The sequence below is a fragment of the Trichosurus vulpecula genome, chromosome 7, assembly GCF_011100635.1.
Source record: "Trichosurus vulpecula isolate mTriVul1 chromosome 7, mTriVul1.pri, whole genome shotgun sequence".
Lineage (NCBI taxonomy): Eukaryota > Metazoa > Chordata > Mammalia > Diprotodontia > Phalangeridae > Trichosurus > Trichosurus vulpecula.
Genome location: NC_050579.1, coordinates 79,675,903 through 79,698,101, shown reverse-complemented (window position 1 = coordinate 79,698,101; position 22,199 = coordinate 79,675,903). Strand labels below are relative to the sequence as shown.

The following is a 22,199-nucleotide window of genomic DNA, read 5'->3' as shown; positions in this document are numbered from 1 at the left end:
TCCCCTCTTCCTAATCCATCTTTCATATCACTGCCACATTAATCTTCCTAAATGCTACTTTCATCATATTTCTCCCCTGATGATTCATTCAATTTATATATATTTTGTATGTATTCATCTGTGTACATGTCGCAGTCTCCTTATTATTCCTAATAGAATATAAGCACTTTGGTGGCAGGGATAGCTTTGTATAATGAGTGACCAGCACTTAATAAATGCTTTTTGAATATATGAATGAAGTTTCTACCATGTGCACAGCAGTGCGCCGGGTGCAAGGTGTTGCTTAAGAACCCTCAATGTCTACTTAATTGTCTACAGAATTGAACCCAAAATTCAGCCTAGAGATAAAGGTTTGCCGCAATCTGGCACCAATTGGCTTTTCTTAACCTACATTAGGAAGGAAGGGGAAAAAAAACATTTCTCAAACACCTGCTCTGTGCTAGGCATTGCAGCCAAGCACTTTACAAATATTTCTCATTTAATCCTGACGACAACCCTAGGAGGCAGGTGCTATTTGTTGTTGAGTTGTTTCAGTCGCGTCCAACTCTTGGTGACTCCATTTTGAGGTTTTAAGTGGTTTGCCATCTCCTTCTCCAGCTCGTTGCACAGACGAGGAAACTGAGGCAAATAGGGTTAAGTGATTTGGCTGCGGTCACAAAGCTAATAAGTGCATGAGGCCAGATTTGAACTCAGGAAGATGAGTCTTCCTGATTCCAAGCCCAGTGCTCTATCCATTGTGCTTATCATCCTCCATTTTACAATTGAGGAAACTGAGGCAAACAGATGTTAAGTGACTTGCCTAGTGTCTGAAGTTGAATTTGAACTCAGGACGTCCTGACTCCACTACTCTCTTGCATGAACCCTTCACTCCGGCCAGATTGTATGGTGTGATAGAAAGAAAACTAGATGTGTTGTTGGAGAACCTGTGTTCGCATCTCAGATGTGCAACCTTAAACAAGTCACATGGTCTCATTTTCCTCATCTGTAAAATGGAGCAAGACTAGAAGAACCCTAAATTCTCTTCCAACTCTAAATTGTAGCCTATTCGTTGGTCGATGATCATCCCTGGGGCACTCCTGTCTCCACTTTTTGTTCATGTTTTCTTTACTTACACCCCTTCCCCCTCAACCCAAATAACAGCACTACACTCCATCAGTATCATCATTTTCAAAGGAACTTTGCATCCGTTATTTCATTTGAACCACAAGACCACTTTGGGGAGGGGGGGAGGGGGGCTACAGTAACTAATGAATCACCATAGATTAAAAACCCCTTTATTTTTTTTTAAATTTTTTAAAATTTATTTAACATATTTAGTTTTCAGCATTGATTTTCACAAGAGTTTGAATTACAAATTTTCTCCCCATTTCTACCCTCCCCCCCACTCCAAGATGGCATATATTCTGGTTGCCCTGTTCCCCAGTCAGCGCTCCCCTCTGTCACCCCACTCCCCTCCCATTCCCTTTTCCCTTCCTTTCTTGTAGGGCAAGATAAATTTCTACGCCCCATTGCCTGTGTATCTTATTTTCTAGTTGCATGCAAAAACATTTTTGTTTGTTTTTGAACATCTGTTTTTAAAACTTTGAGTTCCAAACTCTCTCCCCTCTTCCCCTCCCACCCACCCTCCCTAAGAAGTCAATCAATTCAACATAGGCCACATGTGTATCATTATGTATAACCCTTCCACAATACTCATGTTGTGAAAGACTAACTATATTTTGCTCCTTCCCAACCCATCCCCCTTTATTGAATTTTCTCCCTTGACCCTGTCCCCTTTCCAAAGTGTTTGTTTTTGACTACCTCCACCCCCATCTGCCCTCCCCTCCATCATCCCCCCCATTTTTTTTATCTTCTTCCCTCTTCTTTCCTGTGGGGTAAGATTCCCAATTGGGTATGTATGGTATTCCCTCCTTAGGCCAAATCTGATGAGAGCAATGTTCACTCATTCCCCCCTCATCCGCCCTCTCCCCTCCTCCCACAGAATTGCTTCCTCTTGCCACCTTTATGGGAGATAATCCATCCCATTCTATCTCTCCTTATCTCCCTCTCTCAGTATGTTCCTCTCTCATCCCTTAATTTGATTTTATTTCTTTTAGATATCTTCCCTTCATCTTCAACTTACCCTGTGTCTGCTCTCTCCCTCTCTCTCTCTCTCTCTCTCTCTCTCTCTCTCTATATATATATATATATATATATATATATATATATATATACACACACACACACACACACATAGATATATACATACATACACATTCACCCATAGATATACATAAACATATATGTATGCATATTCCCTTCAGCTACCCTAATACTGAGGTCTCATGAATCATACTTGTCATCTTTCCATGTAGGAATGTCAACAAAACAGTTCACCTTTAGTAAGTCCCTTGCAATTTCTTTTTCTTGTTCTTTTTCTTGATTACCTTTTCATGCTTCTCTTGATTCTTGTGTTTGAAAGTCAAATTTTCTATTCAGTTCTGGTCTTTTCACTGAGAAAGCTTGAAAGTCCTCTATTTTATTGAAAATCCATATTTTGCCTTGAAGCATGATACTCAGTTTTTCTGGGTAGGTGATTCTAGGTTTTAATCCTAGCTCCATTGACCTCCGGAATATAGTATTCCAAGCCCTTCGATCTCTTAATGTAGAGGCTGCCAGATCTTGGGTTATTCTGATTGGGTTTCCACAATACTCAAATTGTTTCTTTCTGGCTGCTTGCAGTATTTTCTCCTTGATCTGGGAGCTCTGGAATTTGGCAACAATATTCCTGGGAGATGTCTTTTTGGGATCTATTTGAGGAGGCCATCGATGGATTCTTTCAATTTCTATTTTGCCCTGTGGCTCTAGAATATCAGGGCAGTTCTCCTTGATAATTTCTTGAAAGATGATAGCTAGGCTCTTTTTTTGATCATGGCTTTCAGGTAGTCCAATTATTTTTAAATTACCTCTCCTGGATCTATTTTCCAGGTCAGTGGTTTTTCCAAGGAGATATTTCACATTGTCTTCCACTTTTTCATTCCTTTGGTTCTGTTTTATAATATCTTGATTTCTCATAAAGTCACTAGCTTCCACTTGCTCCAATCTAATTTTTAAAGTAGTATTTTCTTCAGTGGTCTTTTGGACCTCCTTTTCCATTTGGCTAATTCTGCCTTTCAAGGCATTCTTCTCCTCATTGGCTTTTTGGAGCTCTTTTGCCATTTGAGTTAGTCTGTTTTTTAAGGTGTTGTTTTCTTCAGTGTGTTTTTCAGTATTTTTTTTGGTCTCCTTTAGCAAGTCATTGACTTGTTTTTCATGGTTTTCTTGCATCCTTCTCATTTCTCTTCCCAATTTTTCCTCTACTTCTCTAACTTGCTTTTCCAAATCCTTTTTAAGCTCTTCCATGGCGTGGGACCAGTTCATGTTTTTCTTGGAGGCTTTTGGTGTAGGCTCTTGCACTTTATTGACTTCTTTAGGCTGTATGTTTTGGTCTTCTTTGTCACCAAAGAAAGAATGCAAAGTCTGAGACTGAATCTCGGTGCGTTTTCACTGCCTAACCATATTCCCAGCCAACTAACTTGACCTTTGAGTTTTTCAGTGGGGTATGACTGCTTGTAGACTAGCGAGTTCTATGTTCCACGTTTGGGGCTCTGCCCCACCAGGACTGCTCCTTCCCCAAAAATCCCCAACCCGGACTGGGCTTAGATCTTCAGCAGGCTGCGCACCCCTGCTCTGATCCGCCACTTAATTCCTCCCACCAGGTGGGCCTGGAGCCGGAAGCAACAACAGCTGTAGCTGCCCCACCTCCGCTGCCCCCGGGGCTGGAAGCTGAACCTCGAACTCCTTCTACTCCTGCAGCTTTTCCCACTAACTTTCTCCGCAGTCTTTGGTGTTTGTGGGTTGAAAGGTCCGGTAACTGCCGCAGCTCACTGATTTAGGGCGCTAGGGCATGCTCTGCCCAGTTGCTGGTCTTCTTGGTCCATACCGCTCAGGCTGGGCTCTGCTCCACTCCATTCCCAGCTCCCAGCTCCTAGCTCCCAGCTCCCAGCTCCCAGCTCCGTGTGGGATAGACCTCACCCAGAGACCATCCAGGCTGTCCTGGGCTGGAGCCCTGCTTCCCTCTGCTGTTTTGTGGGTTCTGCCGTTCTAGAATTGGTTCAGAGCCATTTTTTATAGGTTTTTGGAGGGACTCGGTAGGGAGCTCACGCTAGTCCCTGCTTACCAGCCACCATCTTGGCTCTGCCACCTCAAAAACTCCCTTTAAAGGATGAAACACCCGAGAAAGTAGTGCAGTGAAATCTCAATCCAGATACATGTATGTAATGATAATCTGGCTGAATGGATGGAGAGAGGACTTCGGAGTCAGGATGCTGGGGGTTCAAGTCTCCTTTCTAGCTAGCTGTGTGACCCTGGGCAAACTGCTCCTCCATGCCCCGAGGCAACTCTTAAAACCATGCTTTTCAGAATAGCTGCCAATCCGAGTTGGTAGAGTTTCCTCCCTGGGAATTTCTTATGTCTTCTTAGCATTTAATAAATGGAAGCCTGATTAAGCATGAATATTACTCTGCTGGACCCCAAAATGCTAACATTACAATAAGACATATCCCAGGGAGGACTTGGGAGCTGGACCATATGTCTTGGAGGAGAGACCTCTGGCTGGTTAAGAAACCTGAACTAGCAGGTGCAAGCATTTTGGCAGCTAAGGGAGGCCAGAAGTCATCATCATGTGTTCTTCCTCTCTCCCAAGGCCCCTCTATCTCCTCCTCATTGCTTGCTCAGGGATTTTTCTGTCAGCAACACACACAGATTCTCTGAGGTAGACAGAGGCAGCAGCGTGGAATCATGGAAACTCAAGAAGCCTGCTTGTAGAATCGAACTGAATAGTGGAAAGAGGATTGATGTGGAGTCGATCAGTACACTAGCCCCTCTGTTTCCCAGCCCTACCCCCTCCAACCCTGTTCGTCAGAAGGAAGGAGGCTTTACTTTAATCACAGCTAACATGAATGGAAATGGAAGGTAGGAAGAGAGAGACCCCTCAGTGGGAGACCAAGCCCACAGAGCCTACATCCCCACCCCCTTCCCTTTCTCAATCAAGTACCATCTGGTGAGGAAGAAGTGGTGCTGGAGGAGCAGGTTTAGAATGAAGTAGACCCCTCCTTCCACTGCCATGGCAACCAGGTTCTTCCCAATCATGTTCCACTGGAAAGGATCTGAAAAATGTTCCTCACCTATGAAAAGAAGCAGGGAGGGAAAAGACCAACATGAGTTATGGCTTCAATTTAACTCAACAGGCATTTATTCAATATCTACAATGTGCCCATCATGTTTTTCCTCAAAAAGCTTTCATTCTGCTGGGGGAAACTACGTGTACACAAACATGTAAATGAAAACTACATTTAAAAATAAATACAAAGTCATCGAGAATGGGTGGGATGGAGCACCTTCCTTTCAGGGAAACAGGAAGGGCCTCTGGAGCTGAGGCTTGAAGGGAGCTGGGGGTGCCAAGTCAAGAGGTTTCCAGGCATGGGGGACAGACACATGCAGGAAGGCACCGAGACCAGCTAGGGAATGTTTGTACAGGAAATAATAGGGTGACTGGCTGGTGGAGTGCGCAAGCGGGGAGTGATGCCTACTCAATCTGGAAAGACAGGGTTAGATTGTGAAGGGCTTTAAACACCAGAAGAGACTCTAGTTTATCCTACAGGCAATGGAAAACATCGACGCTATTCGAGCAGAGGAGTGACATGGTCAGACCGGTGTTTTAGGATTATTAATTTAAGTAGGATAGAAGCTCTTTGAGGCCAAGGTCTGTTTTTCATTTTATTTTTGTATCTCCAATGTACCTTATACTTTTTTTGAGGTGAAGACTGAAGGTGGGGGGAAGGGGTTGGGAATGGTCTTGACCTGTAGTTTTGAAAATTTTAATTTATTTTTTGTTACATTTTAAGTTCCTGTCTCCTTCCTTCCGTCCCCACCACCAGCAGTGGAGAAGGCCATCATTTCTCTCTCTCTCTCTCTCTCTCTCTCTCTCTCTCTCTCTCTCTCTCTCACACACACACACCCACACACACCCACACACACACACATACACACAACCATACTACACATACTTCTATATATCAATCCTTTTTCTGGAGGTGGATAGCATCTTCCTTCAGAGGTCCTTGGTAGCTGACTCAGAATAGGTTGGTCGTCATTCTTTGAACAATATTGCTGTTACTGTATACAATGTTTTCTTGATTCTGCTCATTTCACTCTTCATTATCTCACGCAAGTCTTTCCACATTTTTCTAAAATAGACCTGCTCATCCTTTCTTACAACACAGTGTATTCCATCACATTCACCTGTGATTTTGTCATCGTTAGGAACTCCCAGCGAGGAAGCTCCCTCCCTTTGCCAAAGCAGATTGGCAACTTCTCTGCAGCTTGTCATCTTGTAATACCGCTGCCCCAGTTACGGAGAAGTTAAAGGTCTTACCGAGGACCATACAACCAGTATGTGTCAGAAGCAGTCTTAAACCCAGGCTTCTCTGACTCCAAGGTCCTTGATCACAACCCCCAGCTACTTTGCACACAGTAAGTGCTTAATAAATACTTCCTGGATTGAACTCAAATTTAACTCTTCCAACTAAAACCCATGGGGTCCTCCAGAAGTGAGTTAGACAAGACCTTGGGGATCCTGCCCATTTCTGGGGCTCCGTGCAAAGCAAGTAGTCCAAAGACTGGAGACTTCAAACTCTGGGGAACGACACACCCTCAATACCTCAACAAACGCTATTTAGGGTCATTTTTATTGCCTTCATCAGACCAGACCCAACTCACGAGAGTGTTAGTGCCTAGCACATAGTAGGAGCTTAATAAATGCTGATTGATTGTCGGGCTCTTGGTGACAGAAGATGGTAAAAAATGGTTGTTTTGCTTTTCCCTCTGGGTCTTCAATGTTAAATCACATGGAGAAGGCCAGTGGCTGGTCCCCATTCCCTCCCATGACTCCTCATTTCTTTTGGTTCCTATTATTCTCTCTTGCTTGGCACATCAGCCAGACCCTAAAGGCACTCCCTTTACATCTGCATTTATGGACCTCCTTCTCCACTCATCCTTTAAGGCTCAGCTGGGAGACTACTTCTTCTGTGAAGTTCCTCCAAATCCCTAGCTCTAAGTGTTTTCTCCTGATTCATATTTGTCTGGATTTCTTCTTTGCCCCATCACATGCTGCCTGGTTTCACATTTATTTGTGTACATAGGTAGTGAGGTGGCCTAGTGGATCCTGGAGTCAGGAAGACCTGAGTTCAAATCCAGCATCAGACGCTTCCTAGCTCTGTGACCCTGGTCAAGTCACTTAGTCTCTGTTTGCCTCAGTTTCCCTATCTGTAACATGAGGATAGTAATAGTACATTCCCATCAGGGTTGTTGTGAGAATCAAATGAGATAATTGTTGAGTGTTTAGCGCAGCATCTGGCCCATAGTAAGCATTATAATATAATATATATTATTTCTCCTTTGCCCTTACACATTCTACTTTGTATCACACTTATTTGTGTACCCAGACAGCCAGGTGGCTCAGTGGATAGAGCACTGAAGTCAGGACGACCCGAGCTTAAGTTTGTCCTCAGATACTTCCTCACTGTGTGACCCTAGGCTAGTCCTTTAACGTCGGTCTGCCTCAGTTTCCTCATCTGCAAAGTGAGAGCAAGACCTCTCTCGCAGATAAAATGAGATGATCTTTGTAAGGGGCTCTGCCGACTCTGAAGTGTCAGGTGAGTGTGGTCACGTGTTTGCTCTGTTTGGAGCCTCGGCTTGATGCTTCAGCAGGAGAAAGCCCTCTCTGCCGACACACCTTTAGTCTCAGGGAGCTGCCGGGGGGACTGAGGTGTGAAGGGGCTGGCCCAAGCTCACAGGTAAGGATGGCATGCCAACACAATAATAACAGTAACTAACATTTCTATCGCTCCTATGATGCACCGGGCACTGTGCGAAGGGCTTTACAGTCATTCTCTCATTGGATCCTCACAACAACCCCGGGAGGCAGGTGCTATTATCATCTCCACTTTACAGATGAGGAAACTGAGGCAGACAGTGATGAAGTGATTGCCCAAGGTCACACAACCAGTGTGGGACAGAGGTGGGATTGTGAACTCCGGTCTTCGTGGTTCTGAGGCTGGCTCTCTATCTGCCTCTCATTCTGACTGGGGACTTGTCTTACCTTCATTAGACTGTAAACCCCTTGAGGTGAGAGGCAGTCTCTTAAAACTTATATATGCATGATACCTAGCAGCAGTGACTTGAACATAATAGCTGCTTATTAAATATTTATGAATTGGACCCAGTTCCTGGCAGACGGGATACCCACACCTCTGAGTCTACACTCCCCACATATAAGCTCCAATTGCAACATGTCTACTGGCCCGAAGACAGTCACTTACCAAAGGCGGCGTAGACATCTGTCACGGCTTGGTTCAGGGCTAAGTCAATGAGTCCCCGACCCAGACAGAAGTGAGGAAAAATGAGCAGTGCCTTCCTCAGCATGGCACTGAACCTGAGCAATGTCTGAAACAGAGAAGAAGCAGCATCCCAAGTGAGGGCAAAGGATGTAGACAAGGGCACAAGTGTCCCTGAAACTTGGTTATCTCCATGTCAAGAGAAAAAGAATAAGTCAATAGAATAACCTCAACTTGAGGCACCAAACTTTTTTTTTAAATTTTAAATTATATTTCAAAATAACCAATTTCCTTTGTAATCCTATATATTTTATTTTGTGCATTTGAAAATATTATTCTGAATTGGAACACTAATGCATTGTTGGTAGAGTTGTGACCAACCATTCTGGAGAACAATTTGGAACAATGTCCAAAGGGCTATAAAATTGTGCATACCCTTTAATTCAGCAATACCACTACTAGGTCTGCATCCCAAAGAGACCATAAAAAAGGGGAAAAAGACCCACATGTACAAAAATATTTATAGCAACTCTTTTTGTGGTGGCAAAGAACTGGAAATTGAGGGGGTGCCCATCAATTGGGGAACAGCTGAACAAGTTATGATATATGAATGTAATGGAATACTATTGTTCAACAAGAAATGACAAGCAGGAAGATTTCAGAAAAACCTGGAAAGACTTAAATGAACTGATGCTGAGTGAAGTGAGCAGAACCAGGAGAATATCATACACAGTAACAGCCACATTGTACAATGATCAACTCTGATAGACTTAGCTCTTCTCAGCAATACAATGATCCAAGACAATTCCAAAAGACTCCTGATGGAAAATGCTATCCACACTCAGAGAAAGAACCAATGGTGTCTGAATTCAGATTAAAGTGTGCTGTTTTCACTTTGTTTTTGTTTTTTTGTTTTTTCTTTCTCATGATTTTTCCCTTTTGTTCTGATTCTTCTTTCACAACATGACTAATGCGAAAATATGTGTAACATGATTGTATATGTATAGTCTACATCAGTTTGCATGCCAGAGAGAAAAATTTGCAACTCAAGATCTTACAAAAATGAATGTTTAAAACCATCTTTACATGTAATTGGGGAAAAATTATATTAAGTAAAAAAAATGTTTTTAAACCATTATTCTGAGAAGGCGTCCGTAGGATTCGCCAGGCTGCCCAAGGGGTCCGGGACAGAAAAGAGGTGTAGAATCCCTGCCTTATCAGGTGCTGTTTAGCAGGGTGAGAGGCAAGGGGACTACCGGCCATTATCATCAGGGGAAGCCACAAGGTAGGATCTGTAGAACACGGGAAATCAGGGAATGAAATCTGTAAATACACAGAGGTCTTTCAAGACTCACAGAGGAGGCAGAGAACACCGGGGTACACTGCAAACTCCTGAAAGTGGGAACTGTTTATTCGTTTATTTTGCCCCCAGCTCAAAAGATAGCGCACAGGGGAGACTAATTATTGCACCTCTCTTTGACAGCAATGAGAATCGTAGTACAACGGGGGAGAGAACTGTTTTCAAAGAGCGACACTGCCACACACGCAGATGAAAGGGAGGGAAGGGAATAAGCATTTATGTGGCACCTACTACATGCTGGACACATTACGATTATCATCTCCTTTGGTCCTGACAACCCTGGGAGGCAGGTCACGTTATTATTCCCATTTTACAGATAAGGACACTAAGGCAAACAGTAGTTAAGTGACTTGACCCAGGTCACATAGCTAGGAAGTGTCTGAGGCTGGATTTGAACTCGGGCTCCATCTACCGTACCACCTCAGTGCCTAGTTATTATGACAGTTATGGGAAGTACACAGATGCCAATGGGAAACAGCTCAAGCACAAAGCCTCCATTGCCTTTAGCTGCACAGGCAGGATGCATGCTCTGACCCAAGGTCCAAAGGTCAACAGAGGTTTTAGCTGATGTAGCATCAAAGAGGCTGCCCCCTGCCCAGGAAGGCGAGGAGGTGTGGACTTGTCTGGACCACTGAAATGAGGCCATCTCTGAACTGCCTTGAAAGGTAGAGAAGACAATTCAAATTGTGCCATAGCTTAAAAATGCAGGGGTCTTTGGGTCAGTTAAACCTTAGCATACGGGCCTCCTAGGGGGTGGGGCTGAGCTAGTCAATCAAGATTTCACCGGCTCACAGAAACTGAGTAGAAAGATTCAACTCAAAAGCCACCTCCCTGTCTTTCCTGATTCCACTACCCAAATCAGTTTGTTTCTATTTATGTTTAAATGTGTTCCCTCCCAGTTGAATGAAAGCTTCTTGAGGGCAAGAACTGTTTTGTTTTGTTTTTTTGTCTTTGTGTATGGAGTGTTTAGTACGTAATGTTTCACACAGTAGATGCTTAAAATGCTTTTAAGATAGAATTGAAAGGCATCTTTTCTGTGGTCTCCATGGGCCAACATTTGAGAAGCCTCCTTCTGTTTGATGATCATATACAGGCTGGCTTCTAAATTATAATAATAATAAAGATAATCAGTTGATAATGATTTAATCTCCTATCCCCATGCCTTTGTGTAGAATGTCCCCATGCCTGGAAATACCCTCCATGCTTGCCTGTACCTTTTAGATTCCTAACTTTTCCCAGTTCAAATGACACCTCCTGCTCGAGGCCTTTCCTGATCACTGCAGCTCCTAGTGCTTCCTCCCCAAGCCCCACTGACTTTGTATTTGCTTTGTATATATTTTGTATGATTACACGACTCATATACTCATATGATTATCATACTTCTCTGTCATACTTGTATTGTTGCATTTTCCCTATTCTCCACTGGAGGGCAGAACAATTTCATTTTTGTCTTTGTAACCCCAGGAACTAGCGCAGCATCTGGCGCATAACAGGTGCTTAATAATTGATTGATTAATTGATAGTGATGTCTCACTTTTGTCTATCACTACAGTTTACAGAGTTAAGTCAACAAGGATTTATTAAGTGCCTACTGTTTGCTAAATGGGCAGCTAGGTGGTGCAGTGGACAGAGAACCAGGCTTGGAGTCAGGAAGACTCACCTTCCTGAGTTCAGATCTGACCTCAGACACTTACTAGCTGTGTGACCCTGGGCAAGTCATTTAACCCTGTTTGCCTCGGTTCCCTCATCTGTAAAACGATCTGGAGAAGGGAGATGGAAACCACTCCCGCATCTTTGCCAAGAAAACTCCAAACAGGGTCATGAAGGGCCAGACACAACTGAAAAGCCACTGAACAACAAGTTGCTAAATGCTGGAGATACAAAGAACGTCAGAATGGCCCCTGAGCTTGAGGAGGGCACAGTTGGAGACAACAGGCAAATAGCCATGTGCAAACAAGACACAGAGGCAGCATAAATGGGAGAGAAACTGTCAGAAGGACAGGAGGACAGAGGCCGGGCAAGACCACGAAAGGCTCCTTGCAGAAGCCAGGGAAGCCAGGAGGCAGGAGGTGACTGAACTGAGCATCCGGAGCACTTTCATTCGCATGGGCTCAGTATGATCACCACCGTGCTCCTGGGAGTAGGCGCACACACACTTTAAAGCTGTGGAAACTTGGACTCAGAGAGGTTTCTCCAGATCGGGTCTCCTGACTCCAAATTCATCACTTTCCTCGCCACATTGCGCCACACTAATGGTTAGGAATATCTACAATTATGAGTGCATGGTTTCCTTCGTTTTCTTTTGATAATAGCCATCTAGTTGTCAAACCAGGGTTTTCATGGTTACTCAGTTCCCTCTGGAGAAAGCCACCTCATTCCTGGTCAGGCAGCTCTGGGCTCTCTTCCTTCTACAGCCCAGGGATGAGTACCCACCTGGGACCCAGCCTGAGAATGGTTGTCTTCAGTTTATCCCTGGGTACCAGATACCATTTACTTCCAAGGTAAGTAGAGACATTTCACTGCCCTGGCTCCTGGTCACTGAGCTCACACAGCTGTGGCATCAGACTAGACAGAGCATGTCTTAGCTTGGTCTCTCCATGTGTCAGTATGGCCTCCAGCCAGACACCCCACATCCAGAAAAGGGAGAGACTTTGTTCTTGTTTCTGTTATTTTTGGTAGGTTCATTGCGGATTTCTTCTTGGAACATTAAACTTCATTCTGGCCCAAGCACAGCTAAAGGCACCCTGGTGTAATAGACAGAGCACTGGATGTGGATGCAGGAAAACCCCTGGTTCAAAACCTGCCACACACACACTTAGGAGTTGTGTGACCCTGGGCAAGTCACTTAACTCCCTGGGCCTCAGTTACCTCATCTGTAATATAAGGGTATTGGACTCAGTGACATCTGCGTTCCCTACCAGCTCTACATCTATGATCCTATGAGGTTGAGGTCAGAGAACCTGTGTGACTCCCTTAGGAAGCCGAGGTAGTCCTCCCGAAGGTAGCTTGTATATCTGCCTGCAGGATCTCCAGACACCTGCCTCCCACTAATGTCCGTGTCTTGGATTTTTTGGCTGGAGCTGGGGGAGTTGTGAGCAGAAAGTTTGGAGGATACTTGGTCAGCTTCATACATGTAGCCTGGTGCATTGGAAAGACACTGGCCCTGGAATCAGAGGGCCTGGGTTCAAATCCCACTTCTGATTTTTAATATCTGTGTGACTTTGGGCAAGTCACTTAACTTTCCTTGTCCTGGGTCTCCTCCTTTGTGAACTGAAGGCACTGGACTAGATGACCTCTGGTGCCCATTCTAGCCCTAGATCTATGATCCTCTGATAAAACTCTAAGATACTAGGAAAAACTGCTAAAACTGCTTAGTAATTTGGAGGGGAGTGGGGCAGCTAGATGGCACAGTGAAGAGAGTGCCAGGCCCTGAGTCAGGAAGATGAGTTCAAATCCAGCTTCAGACACTTACTAGCTGTGTGACCCTGAGCAAGTCACTTAGCCCCTCAGTTTGCCTCAGTTTCCTCATGTATAAAATGAGCTGGAGAAGGAAATGGTATCTCTACCAAGAAAACCCCAAATGGGGTCAGACATGACTGAAAAATGACTGAATGGCAATGGGGCCGACCCATGATTTCAGGGGGCGGGCCGATGGGCACCTTCTCTGTATTTCTCTGTAACTTGTAGTCTGGATCCTGGGAGTCCTGAGAAGTTAACAATATGTGTCAGAGGTAGAATGAGTCTGTGTCTTCCTCACTCTGAGGCCAGGTCTCTAACTACTATACCCTACTGCCTCCCTATTTATATGCGTGCAAATACAAAAATATTATTTTTTTTTATTATGGAGCATGTGCATGTGTTGGGGGATAGGGAGGGACTGTTAATGCTGCCTAGGAGAAGGAAAGTGACTAGAATGGGAAAGGAATGAAGGATCCTGAGCACTGGCCTGGGTTGTTGTCCTTTAGGTGAGCCATAGGCTTTCTCATCTCCAGACCTTTTATCTCACTGCCCTTGCCCCCCCACCCCGCCACACACACACCTTCATAGAATTCCCTACCAAACCCATCCTTCAAGGCCCAGCTCAAGCATCTCTTCCTCCATGAATCCTGCCCTGGCTCCTAAAACTCCCATAAGTCCCTCTGTCCTCTGCACTCAGGGCACTTACTTGGCACCAAGACACAATGTGCCTTGAGACACACGGTCACAGATTTCGCAGAAATCACAGACAGTGATGGGCTTTTTGTCCAAGGTCACTGAGATACTGAAGGGTCGAAGCAGGCTTTGAACCCAGGTCTGATGGCAGAGTCAGTATTCTTTGCACTAATCTTTTGTGCTGTCCTGCTATTTAATTTTTCCTGCCTACCTTTTGTCTCCTTCACTAGCCCATAAACCTCCCAAGGCTCACTGGTTCAAACCTTTCAAGTCCACAGTGCCTAGCACTGTGCTCTGTAGACATCTTTGATTTTATGAATAATTTCTTTTTGGTTTTTACGTTGCCTACGTCTCTCTCGTCCTTCCCCCTCCCCAGAGAGCGATCTCTTATAGCAAAGAATTTTCTTTAAAAATAAAATAAAATACCCAGAAAAACCAGTTAATCCATCCAAAAGCCCTGACAACATATGCAATGTTCCACTGCCGTGGCCCCTCAGCTCTGCAGAGATGTGAGATAGGGTGTCTTCCTCTCTCTCTATTTTGGCAGCCAGCTTGCTCTTTGGAGTTCTGCAGGACCTGCTTCATTTGTCTTGGTAGTGGTTGTTCTTTCCACTTCCGTCACTGGAGTTGCTTTGCACGTTATCTTCCTGATTCTTGCTTCCTTTTCACTGCTCATTAGTTCTTGAAAGTCTTTCCATACCTTTCTGTATAGATTGGTCCTTCTTTCATCACAATCTATTCCATTCCATCCCAATGTAGATTGTTGATGCTTGTGGAGTAGTCCAAGATAAGCGTGAGGTCTCCCGTTGTCTGGGAAGGTGTAACTTGGGGGACCCCAGAAATTTTTCTTTGAGTCCATGTGACCTAGATCAACCCTGAGAAGGGCATCCTTGAGCTGCTTTAGGCACAGTGCTGAATTGTTCACATGACATCCAAGTAACAGGATCCCTTAGGACTTTGTGAGGGAGAGAAAAGGCCTCATCCTCACTCAGTGGCTCTGAGGCTGTCATCTGCTGTCACAGGCTCTGTATTCTCACCCATCTCACTTCTGGGGCCTGGGTTTGGAGCGGACACTTTTATGTCAGTGACAAGACAGATGGGGTTTTATTTCTTGCCTGGAAACCCTGGAAGGGCTGACAAGATCTTGGACAGCATCTGTCTCAGGAGGCCCTCAGTTATGGCAGCTCCAGAGACTGGATTACTCTTTGGTAATAGAGTTAGGGGCCAGGGAGCAGCCTGGGAGTGTGACTTGAAGGCCTGCCAGGGTTATTATAAGGCTGACACTTAACAGTCTCCAAGCCCGCTCAGCTCTGCTGAGAAAGATGCTTGTTCCAGGGCTCCAGGGAGGCTTTGTTGGCACTGAGGCCTGTGGACCAGAAAAACTGCCTTAGAGAATTGATTTGGCAAGTTGGAAAGACTTAAGATCTCTCATCAACGAAATGAACAGGAAGGATTCCAGAGGCCCCATAATGATACATACTTCCCAACTCCTGATAGAGGGTGATGGACGCAGGGGACAGAATGAGGCATGTTTCTTGGACGTGGCCAATAAAGTAATTTGTTTTCTTGACTATGCATATTGTGACAAGCATTTTGTTTTCCTTCCTTCCTTCCTTCCTTCCTCCCTCCCTTCCTTTCTAGTTGCAGGTAGGAGAGGTGACGGAAAGAAAATAATTTTTTTGTTAATTATTAAAAGTTAAATTTTTTAAAATTTAAATTGATTTGGGAACCTGCAAGGCTCTTGAGTCCAGCTGGGTGGGGGAAGGCTGTGGTGGCTTCCTTGCCAGCATCCTGTCTCATGAAAAACCAATGAAGAGTGAAGCTTGAACAGCTGTTGGAAAGAAAAGGTCTGTGGGGAAGGGTGGGGAGGGGGGGAACTGTTGAGAACAGAACTGAGAACCAAAGACAACCTGGGCTAAACCCCAAGAGAGCCCCTATCGGAACTGAGATGATGCCACATTTATTGGTGTGTCCTCTATGGATGAAGCTCCATCGATGTCTTTTGGACAGGGAGAGAGGAAGAGGAAGGATGCTCCAAAGAAGATTATCACTTCAGGTTTATCACTTCAGGATATTTAGCTCCAAAACAATCCTAGTTCTTAAAAAAGCAGTGTAGTATGGCAGATAGAATACTGGGTTGGGAGTCAGGAGGGCCTGAGTTCAAGTCCTGCCTCACACAATTCCTGTGTAACTCTGGGCAAACACTTAACCTCTCAAGCTCAGTTTTCCCATATGTAAAATGGGGATAATAATAGCACCTTTCTTACATGATTGTTGAAATGAACAATGAAGGTAATCTGCATAAGGCACTTTGTAAAACTAAGTAAGCCTTAGCCAAATAGATGGTACTTATTAACATTATTATTATTACTAGGGACATGACCTCATGCAAGTCACCTAAATTTCCTTCAGCCTCAGTTTCCTCATCTGTAAAGCAGTGAAAATAAACATTTATATAGCACCTACTATGTGCCAGGCATCGTGATAAGCGCTTTATAAATATGACCTTATTTGATCTGTCCAGTGGAGGAAAGGTTATACTTGTTTACCTCTATGGTCCTTTCTACTCTAAATCTATGGCCCTCTTAAAAACGAGACCCTCAACCCTAGAGAATTAAAGAGAATTTTCCCTCAGATGATGTGGCCGAAGGCCTTTGAACCCAGAAGTTCCTTAGGGCTCGAGGGGCAGGGCTAACAAAAGAAGACAAAACTAAAAACTCCTCACTTAGGAGCAAAATGAAAGGGAGCTTAAAGAAAAACCAGGCCTCTGGGTTGAGGTCAGCTTTCTTGACCTTGGGGCACTCTCTGCTGCCCTGCTGCTCCTCTAGACCATGTGAAGAGAAGGCAAGAGGGCTGCGCTCACCCTGTTATTTTCAAACAGCTCCAGGACAAAGGTGATGGCAGTGCTGTTGATGCCGATGAAGAGGTTGGTACAAGACAAGACCACGTAAGCCGTGCTGGGTACATCAAACAGGAAGGAGGCTGGGTACATCATCGGGATGACAGCCCATCTGTTGAAAACCCCCAAACACAACAGGACAGCTTTTCAGTTTTCATTTCCTCTCCCATTCCTTTAGGCTACTATAGATCGATTTCCCTCCTGTGCACTGTGAAATCCCTGAAGTGGCCAGAGCTTCAAGGGGGACAATGAGACAGCCTAGGCTCCCGGGATGGCCACCTGCCATCGTCTCTTTTCTGTCTCTCTCCCCACTATGTGCTACGTTAGCAACACAAAACAGACAAAATTCTCCCAACCCACAAGCTGCCATCATCCCAGTATCCCAAAAGACCAATCTGACTGGGACCATTCAGTAATATCTAGAACTTTGAATACTGGTGGTGCAGTGAAAAGGAGGGGAGGGTTTGTAGTCAAAGGATTGGGGTTCGAATCCCTGCCCTGATACACATTATCTGTGAGTGAATTAACCTCCCCGGTCCTCAGTTACTCATCTGTAAGATGAGTTGTCAGACTAGACAGTCTCTCAGGTATCTCTCCCCTCTAAACTGTTTTCCTATGATAGGGGCATATCCATTCGTTATAGGGGCCCGTTAGGGTCATAAGATCATTCATCTAGAGCTGGGAGGGACCTCACAGATCAGCTAATCCAATTCCCTTGTTTTAGATAGATGAGGACACTGTAACACTGAGGCCAGGGTGAGGTGACTTGTCCAAGACCATACATATCGGCAGAGCTGGGATCTGAACTGAGATCTTGGGACTTCAGAAGTGGTGGTTTTTCCATCACACCACACTATCTCTTATATTTATTTGTTTTTTGTGAGAAATATCTGAAGAAAACCCACCAAGAGTTAAGCCAGTTTGGCTTCTGGGATTCTTTGGTGGGGGGGTGTGAAGGGTCAAGTCAACAAGCATTTATTAATAGTTTACAATGGTGTGAGGAGGAGGAGGATGGTGGGGAGATGAGGATGATAAAGTATTAATTGGAATAATTGGATTAATTAACTTGGATTAATTCCAGAGTTATTTTCCCATGTTGACTTAACATAAGCATTTCTGCAATATTTTTCAATACATGTCCAAGCCAAAATTACTATGGTTAATACTGATGGAGAAAGCCCCAGAGGAAATCCAAGTCAGAAAAGAGCATGAAGTCGGGGAGAGGCTGATTCCCAGGTCACAGCAGCTTTCTGGGTTCATCAAGAGAAGAATGAAGCTAGAGAAGAGTTCCTCACCTGGATTAATTGAACAAATGGAAATCATGACCTCTAAGGTCTCTTCTGGCTTAGTCTAAGATCCTATGACACCTCTGGCTGAATAAACCATCAGTGCCCTAGGTCCTCTCCAGGCTCCTGGCCAGCAAACACAACCAGCTGCTGGGCCTGTTAGAAATGCTGCTGCTCCTCTTCCTTAGCACCCAGGGAAGGGACGTCTGTTGCATGTTGGCTTGATGCTGGATTTTCTTCTAGTATTAGCCTCCGTCAGTTCCAAATGACTTACCCGTACAGGAAGAGCAGTGCAATCAGGGCTGGGAGATTGTTTGGGGAAGTGTATGCTCGCTTCTGAAATCCAATGAAGATCCCCACCACTATCCCAGCACTAACAGCATAATTGACCTGGTGAGAAGAAAAGAAGAGGGCAAAGTCATTTCAGCTTTCTGGGCCATAGTTTCTTCACCTGTGAAATGGGGGTGAATTGGGAGAGGAGACTGAACTGGATCAATGTGTCTCAAATTAATCTGGCCGTGGAACACTTTGGAGCTTAAGTAATACCGATAGAATCCTTAAATGTTGGTGGAATGGGATGACAGAATCATAAAGATTTAGAGCTTATAGGAGACGTTGGAGGCCATCCAATCTGAGCCCTTCAGCTCTGGAATTCATACCTCAGAAGTGCCCCTGGCCTGAGGACCCTCCCTCTGACTGGGTAGTTCCTCCCAGAACCTCCAATTAAGGAGAGCACACAGGCCAGAAGTCTCTTCATTTCTCACCAGACTCCTCTGTCATGCCCTGTACCCCAACCCAGATTCATGCCCTTTCTTCCTTCCTCCCCTACCCTCTCTGGTTTTCTTTTGTGTTATCTTCTCCCATCAGAAAATATGCTCCTTGAGGGCAGGGGACTGTCTTTTTGCTTGTGTTTCTATTCTCAACACTGGGAATCCTGCCTGGCACAAAGTCAGCCCTTAAGAAATGCTTGTTGACTGACATTTAATTCAGCCTCCACATTTTATACATGAGAAGATAACAGAGAAATTAAGTGACTTGTCCAGGGTAACAACTAGTTTAGTGCCTGAGGTGGGATTTGAACTCAGGTCTTCCTAATTCCAAGTACAGTGCCCAATCTACTATGCCATGACATGGGAGAAGGGGACTGAGGAAATCTTGTTAACAAAAGAGAAGACGTTAATCCCGCTTTATTCTGGAAAAAAAAAGGTACATAACAGAACCTTTTCTAATAATAATTTCAAAACTATTATACCAAAGGAAAAATATGATTAACAAGGACCTCTTCTCATGGAAGCCCTGTAATTCTATCTGTTGATTAGCCCTTGACCAAACAGGCCACATACCCCGAGGATTTGGATCAGTTCTTTATGAAGGTCCACTGCACAACGAGGGAGCCCTAAGGACTTATGGAAAGTCATATCTGTCTTTTTGCCACTGGTGCATTTCAGGGTTGCAGAGTTCCTCCAGCTGCACACCTTACATTCCTTTTTCTAACCTAGATTTAGCTAATGACTTGAAATTCTTGTGCATCGTAGCCTTCTGGATACTCTCCAAGAATCCATAAACCTGTAAAAAAATCTAGCTGTCAACAAATATCCTGCCCCCACGAGGGCAATCAAGAACAGTGGGTGGAAACTGCAAAGATTCCAATATCATCTGGATGTTTGAGAAGCTTCCTAACAACTAGAGCTCTCAAAGTCCAAAGGGCTGCTACCTCAAGAGACGGTTGTTTCCCCATCGCTGGAGGTCTTGAGTAGAGGCTGAGTGATCACTCGTTGGATATGTTATAGTGAGATTCTTTCTGTTTGTTTGACTAGGCAGCCACGGAGGACCCTTATCATTGGGCTCAGGGAGCTCTGCCTGGAATCAGGCCTCTGTTCAGTTTTCTTGATAGGTCGAGTGAAAGAAAAATGCAGATAAGGGAAGGGACTTTTCCCGGCATGTCTTGAACTAACTGAACAATGGGAAAACTATCAGCCTTGAATATAAATTCCGTTCACACCTCGACTGAAGAGTAAGCAAAAACGTGAGAAGAGTTTTCAGAGTCATCATAGGTTGAGAATTGTTGATTGGTTTTGGCCTGACTTCTTTCAGGCTAATGGTACGTGGCTGATGCAGACACCTGCACATGACATATTCAACTGAGGGGAAGCTCCTAGAGCTTCATGCCCTTCCCAGAGATGCGTCTGAGCTTGCTTCCCCTGTGGGCAGCAGAGGGTGGAGAAGCTCAAAGAACAATGATAGACAGAGTTGGAATGGTGTGACCACATCTCCTGCTGTGCCATTAAGACAGCAGCCTTCAAAGCTGCTGAAGGCACAATCTTTTCCTCCTTATCCATTTAAGAAACCAGTCTCTTAAGTGTTAGAATATGAAAATTGAAACCATTATCAACCAGTGGCAGCATTGTTGCAATTAGGTGCAATGTATTACTTGGTGCAATGTATTACTCAGCCCAGAGATTCAAACAAACAGTCCTTTTATTAAAAACATTCCGATATCCCCAAGTAGTCAAAAGTTCGGGAAATTAAAAGCAGATAAAAGCAGTCAGCAAGAAGTTTCCCCTTCAAAGTCTCCTAAACTGTTTTTATTCTCTTCTTGTCCAAAGTCCCCACAGCTGAGTTCTGTATTAATTCACCTGGTAGCAAAGTCAACCCAACTGTGCTGGGTCTTCGCTATAACTTCCTGGTTCAAAACAGCCCTAGGCAGCATTGTGGGAATGTGAGGGGTTAACTTACACCTCCCTCATTCCATCGGTATCCTGGCCCACAAGCCGTAGCACAGTGGAAACAGCACTGGACCCAGAGGCAGAGCCCAATTCTTCATGACCCCTTTTGGGGTTTCTTGGCAAAAATACTGGAGTGGTTTGCCAGTTCCTTCTCCAGCTCCTTCTGCTGATGAGGAAACTGAGGCAAACAGAGTTAAGTGACTTGCTCAGGGTCATACAGATAGTAAGTGTCTGAGGATGGATTTAATTCAAGAAGAGGAAGCTTCCTAACTCCAGGCCTGGCACTCTATTCACCGGGCCACCTAGTTACCCCATTAGATTAGACTAGCCAATGTCTAAAATCCTTTCTAGCTCCGAAGTCATGATCCTAGATTTGAGCATCCCTCAAGGCACACTCAAGAGGATATTGGACTATGGTCCAGAGAAAAAGATGTCAATATACCAGGCAATCTTTGCCATACCTCCCACAGCAATAGCCAAGACCAGGGAAACCCAGCTATTGCCCCAGCAATGCAGAGACCTTCCTCAGAGTGAGGAGATTCTATTTTTGTGAAGGTTATAAAGGCTCCAAAAAGCCCCTCAAAATAGAATGGTAGTAGGTAGTGAATTTCACAAGGCTCTACCTGACCACCAACCATATACTTTATTGGCTTTTCTAAGTCAGCATGAAGTGAACAGATATTGCATAATGCTATATAACTCAATAGCTTTGGAAGAATGAATATTGTACCCTGTTCATGAGATCACGAGTCACTTACCCTCTCTCAATCCCAGTTTCCTTATCTGTAAAATGTGTATAGGAATACCTGTAGGCTCTAATTCACAGGGCTGTTGTTAGAAACAAATGAGTTCATGGGATCTTAGACTTAGTGTTGGAAGAGTCTTTAGAGGTCATTTATTTTATCTCTTTCCCACCTCTCTTCGCTCCCATTGGGGAAAAAAACAACAACCTTGTAACAAATATACATAGCCAAGCAATATAACTTCTCTCATTAGCTATGTCCAAAAATATATTAATTCATCCTGATCTTGAGCCAGTCACCTCTCTGTCACAAAGAGGGCAGGACGTTGCATTGTGGGTCCTCTGGAATCAACTCAATCAGAACTCTTAAGTGTTTCAGAGTTATTTGTCTTTATAGTACTGTTGTTATTGTATTAACTGTTCTCCTGGTTCTGTTCACTTCGCTCTGCATCAGTTCATACAGGTCTTCCTATGTTCTTCTAAAATTGTCCCCATCATCATTTTTTACAGCACAGTAGTATTCTATTATGTTCATATACAACCATAATTTATTCATCCATTCCCCAATTGATAGAAACCCCTTCAGTTTCTAGTTGTCACTAGAAAAAAAAACTACTTTA

General features: G+C 44.4%; 1 protein-coding gene across 1 annotated transcript in view; it reads right to left on the bottom strand.

Annotated features, from left to right (window-relative positions):
• ABCA4 (ATP binding cassette subfamily A member 4) overlaps nt 1–22,199 on the bottom strand; it is a 151,933-nt gene that overhangs the window by 19,158 nt on the left and 110,576 nt on the right. The window contains exons 34-37 of the mRNA XM_036768201.1: nt 18,386–18,501; nt 16,790–16,937; nt 8,400–8,523; nt 5,075–5,204 (exon numbers count right to left, since the gene is read on the bottom strand). Of these exons, the coding sequence (XP_036624096.1) occupies nt 5,075–5,204; nt 8,400–8,523; nt 16,790–16,937; nt 18,386–18,501 (518 nt within the window). The remainder of the gene's footprint in view (nt 1–5,074; nt 5,205–8,399; nt 8,524–16,789; nt 16,938–18,385; nt 18,502–22,199) is intronic.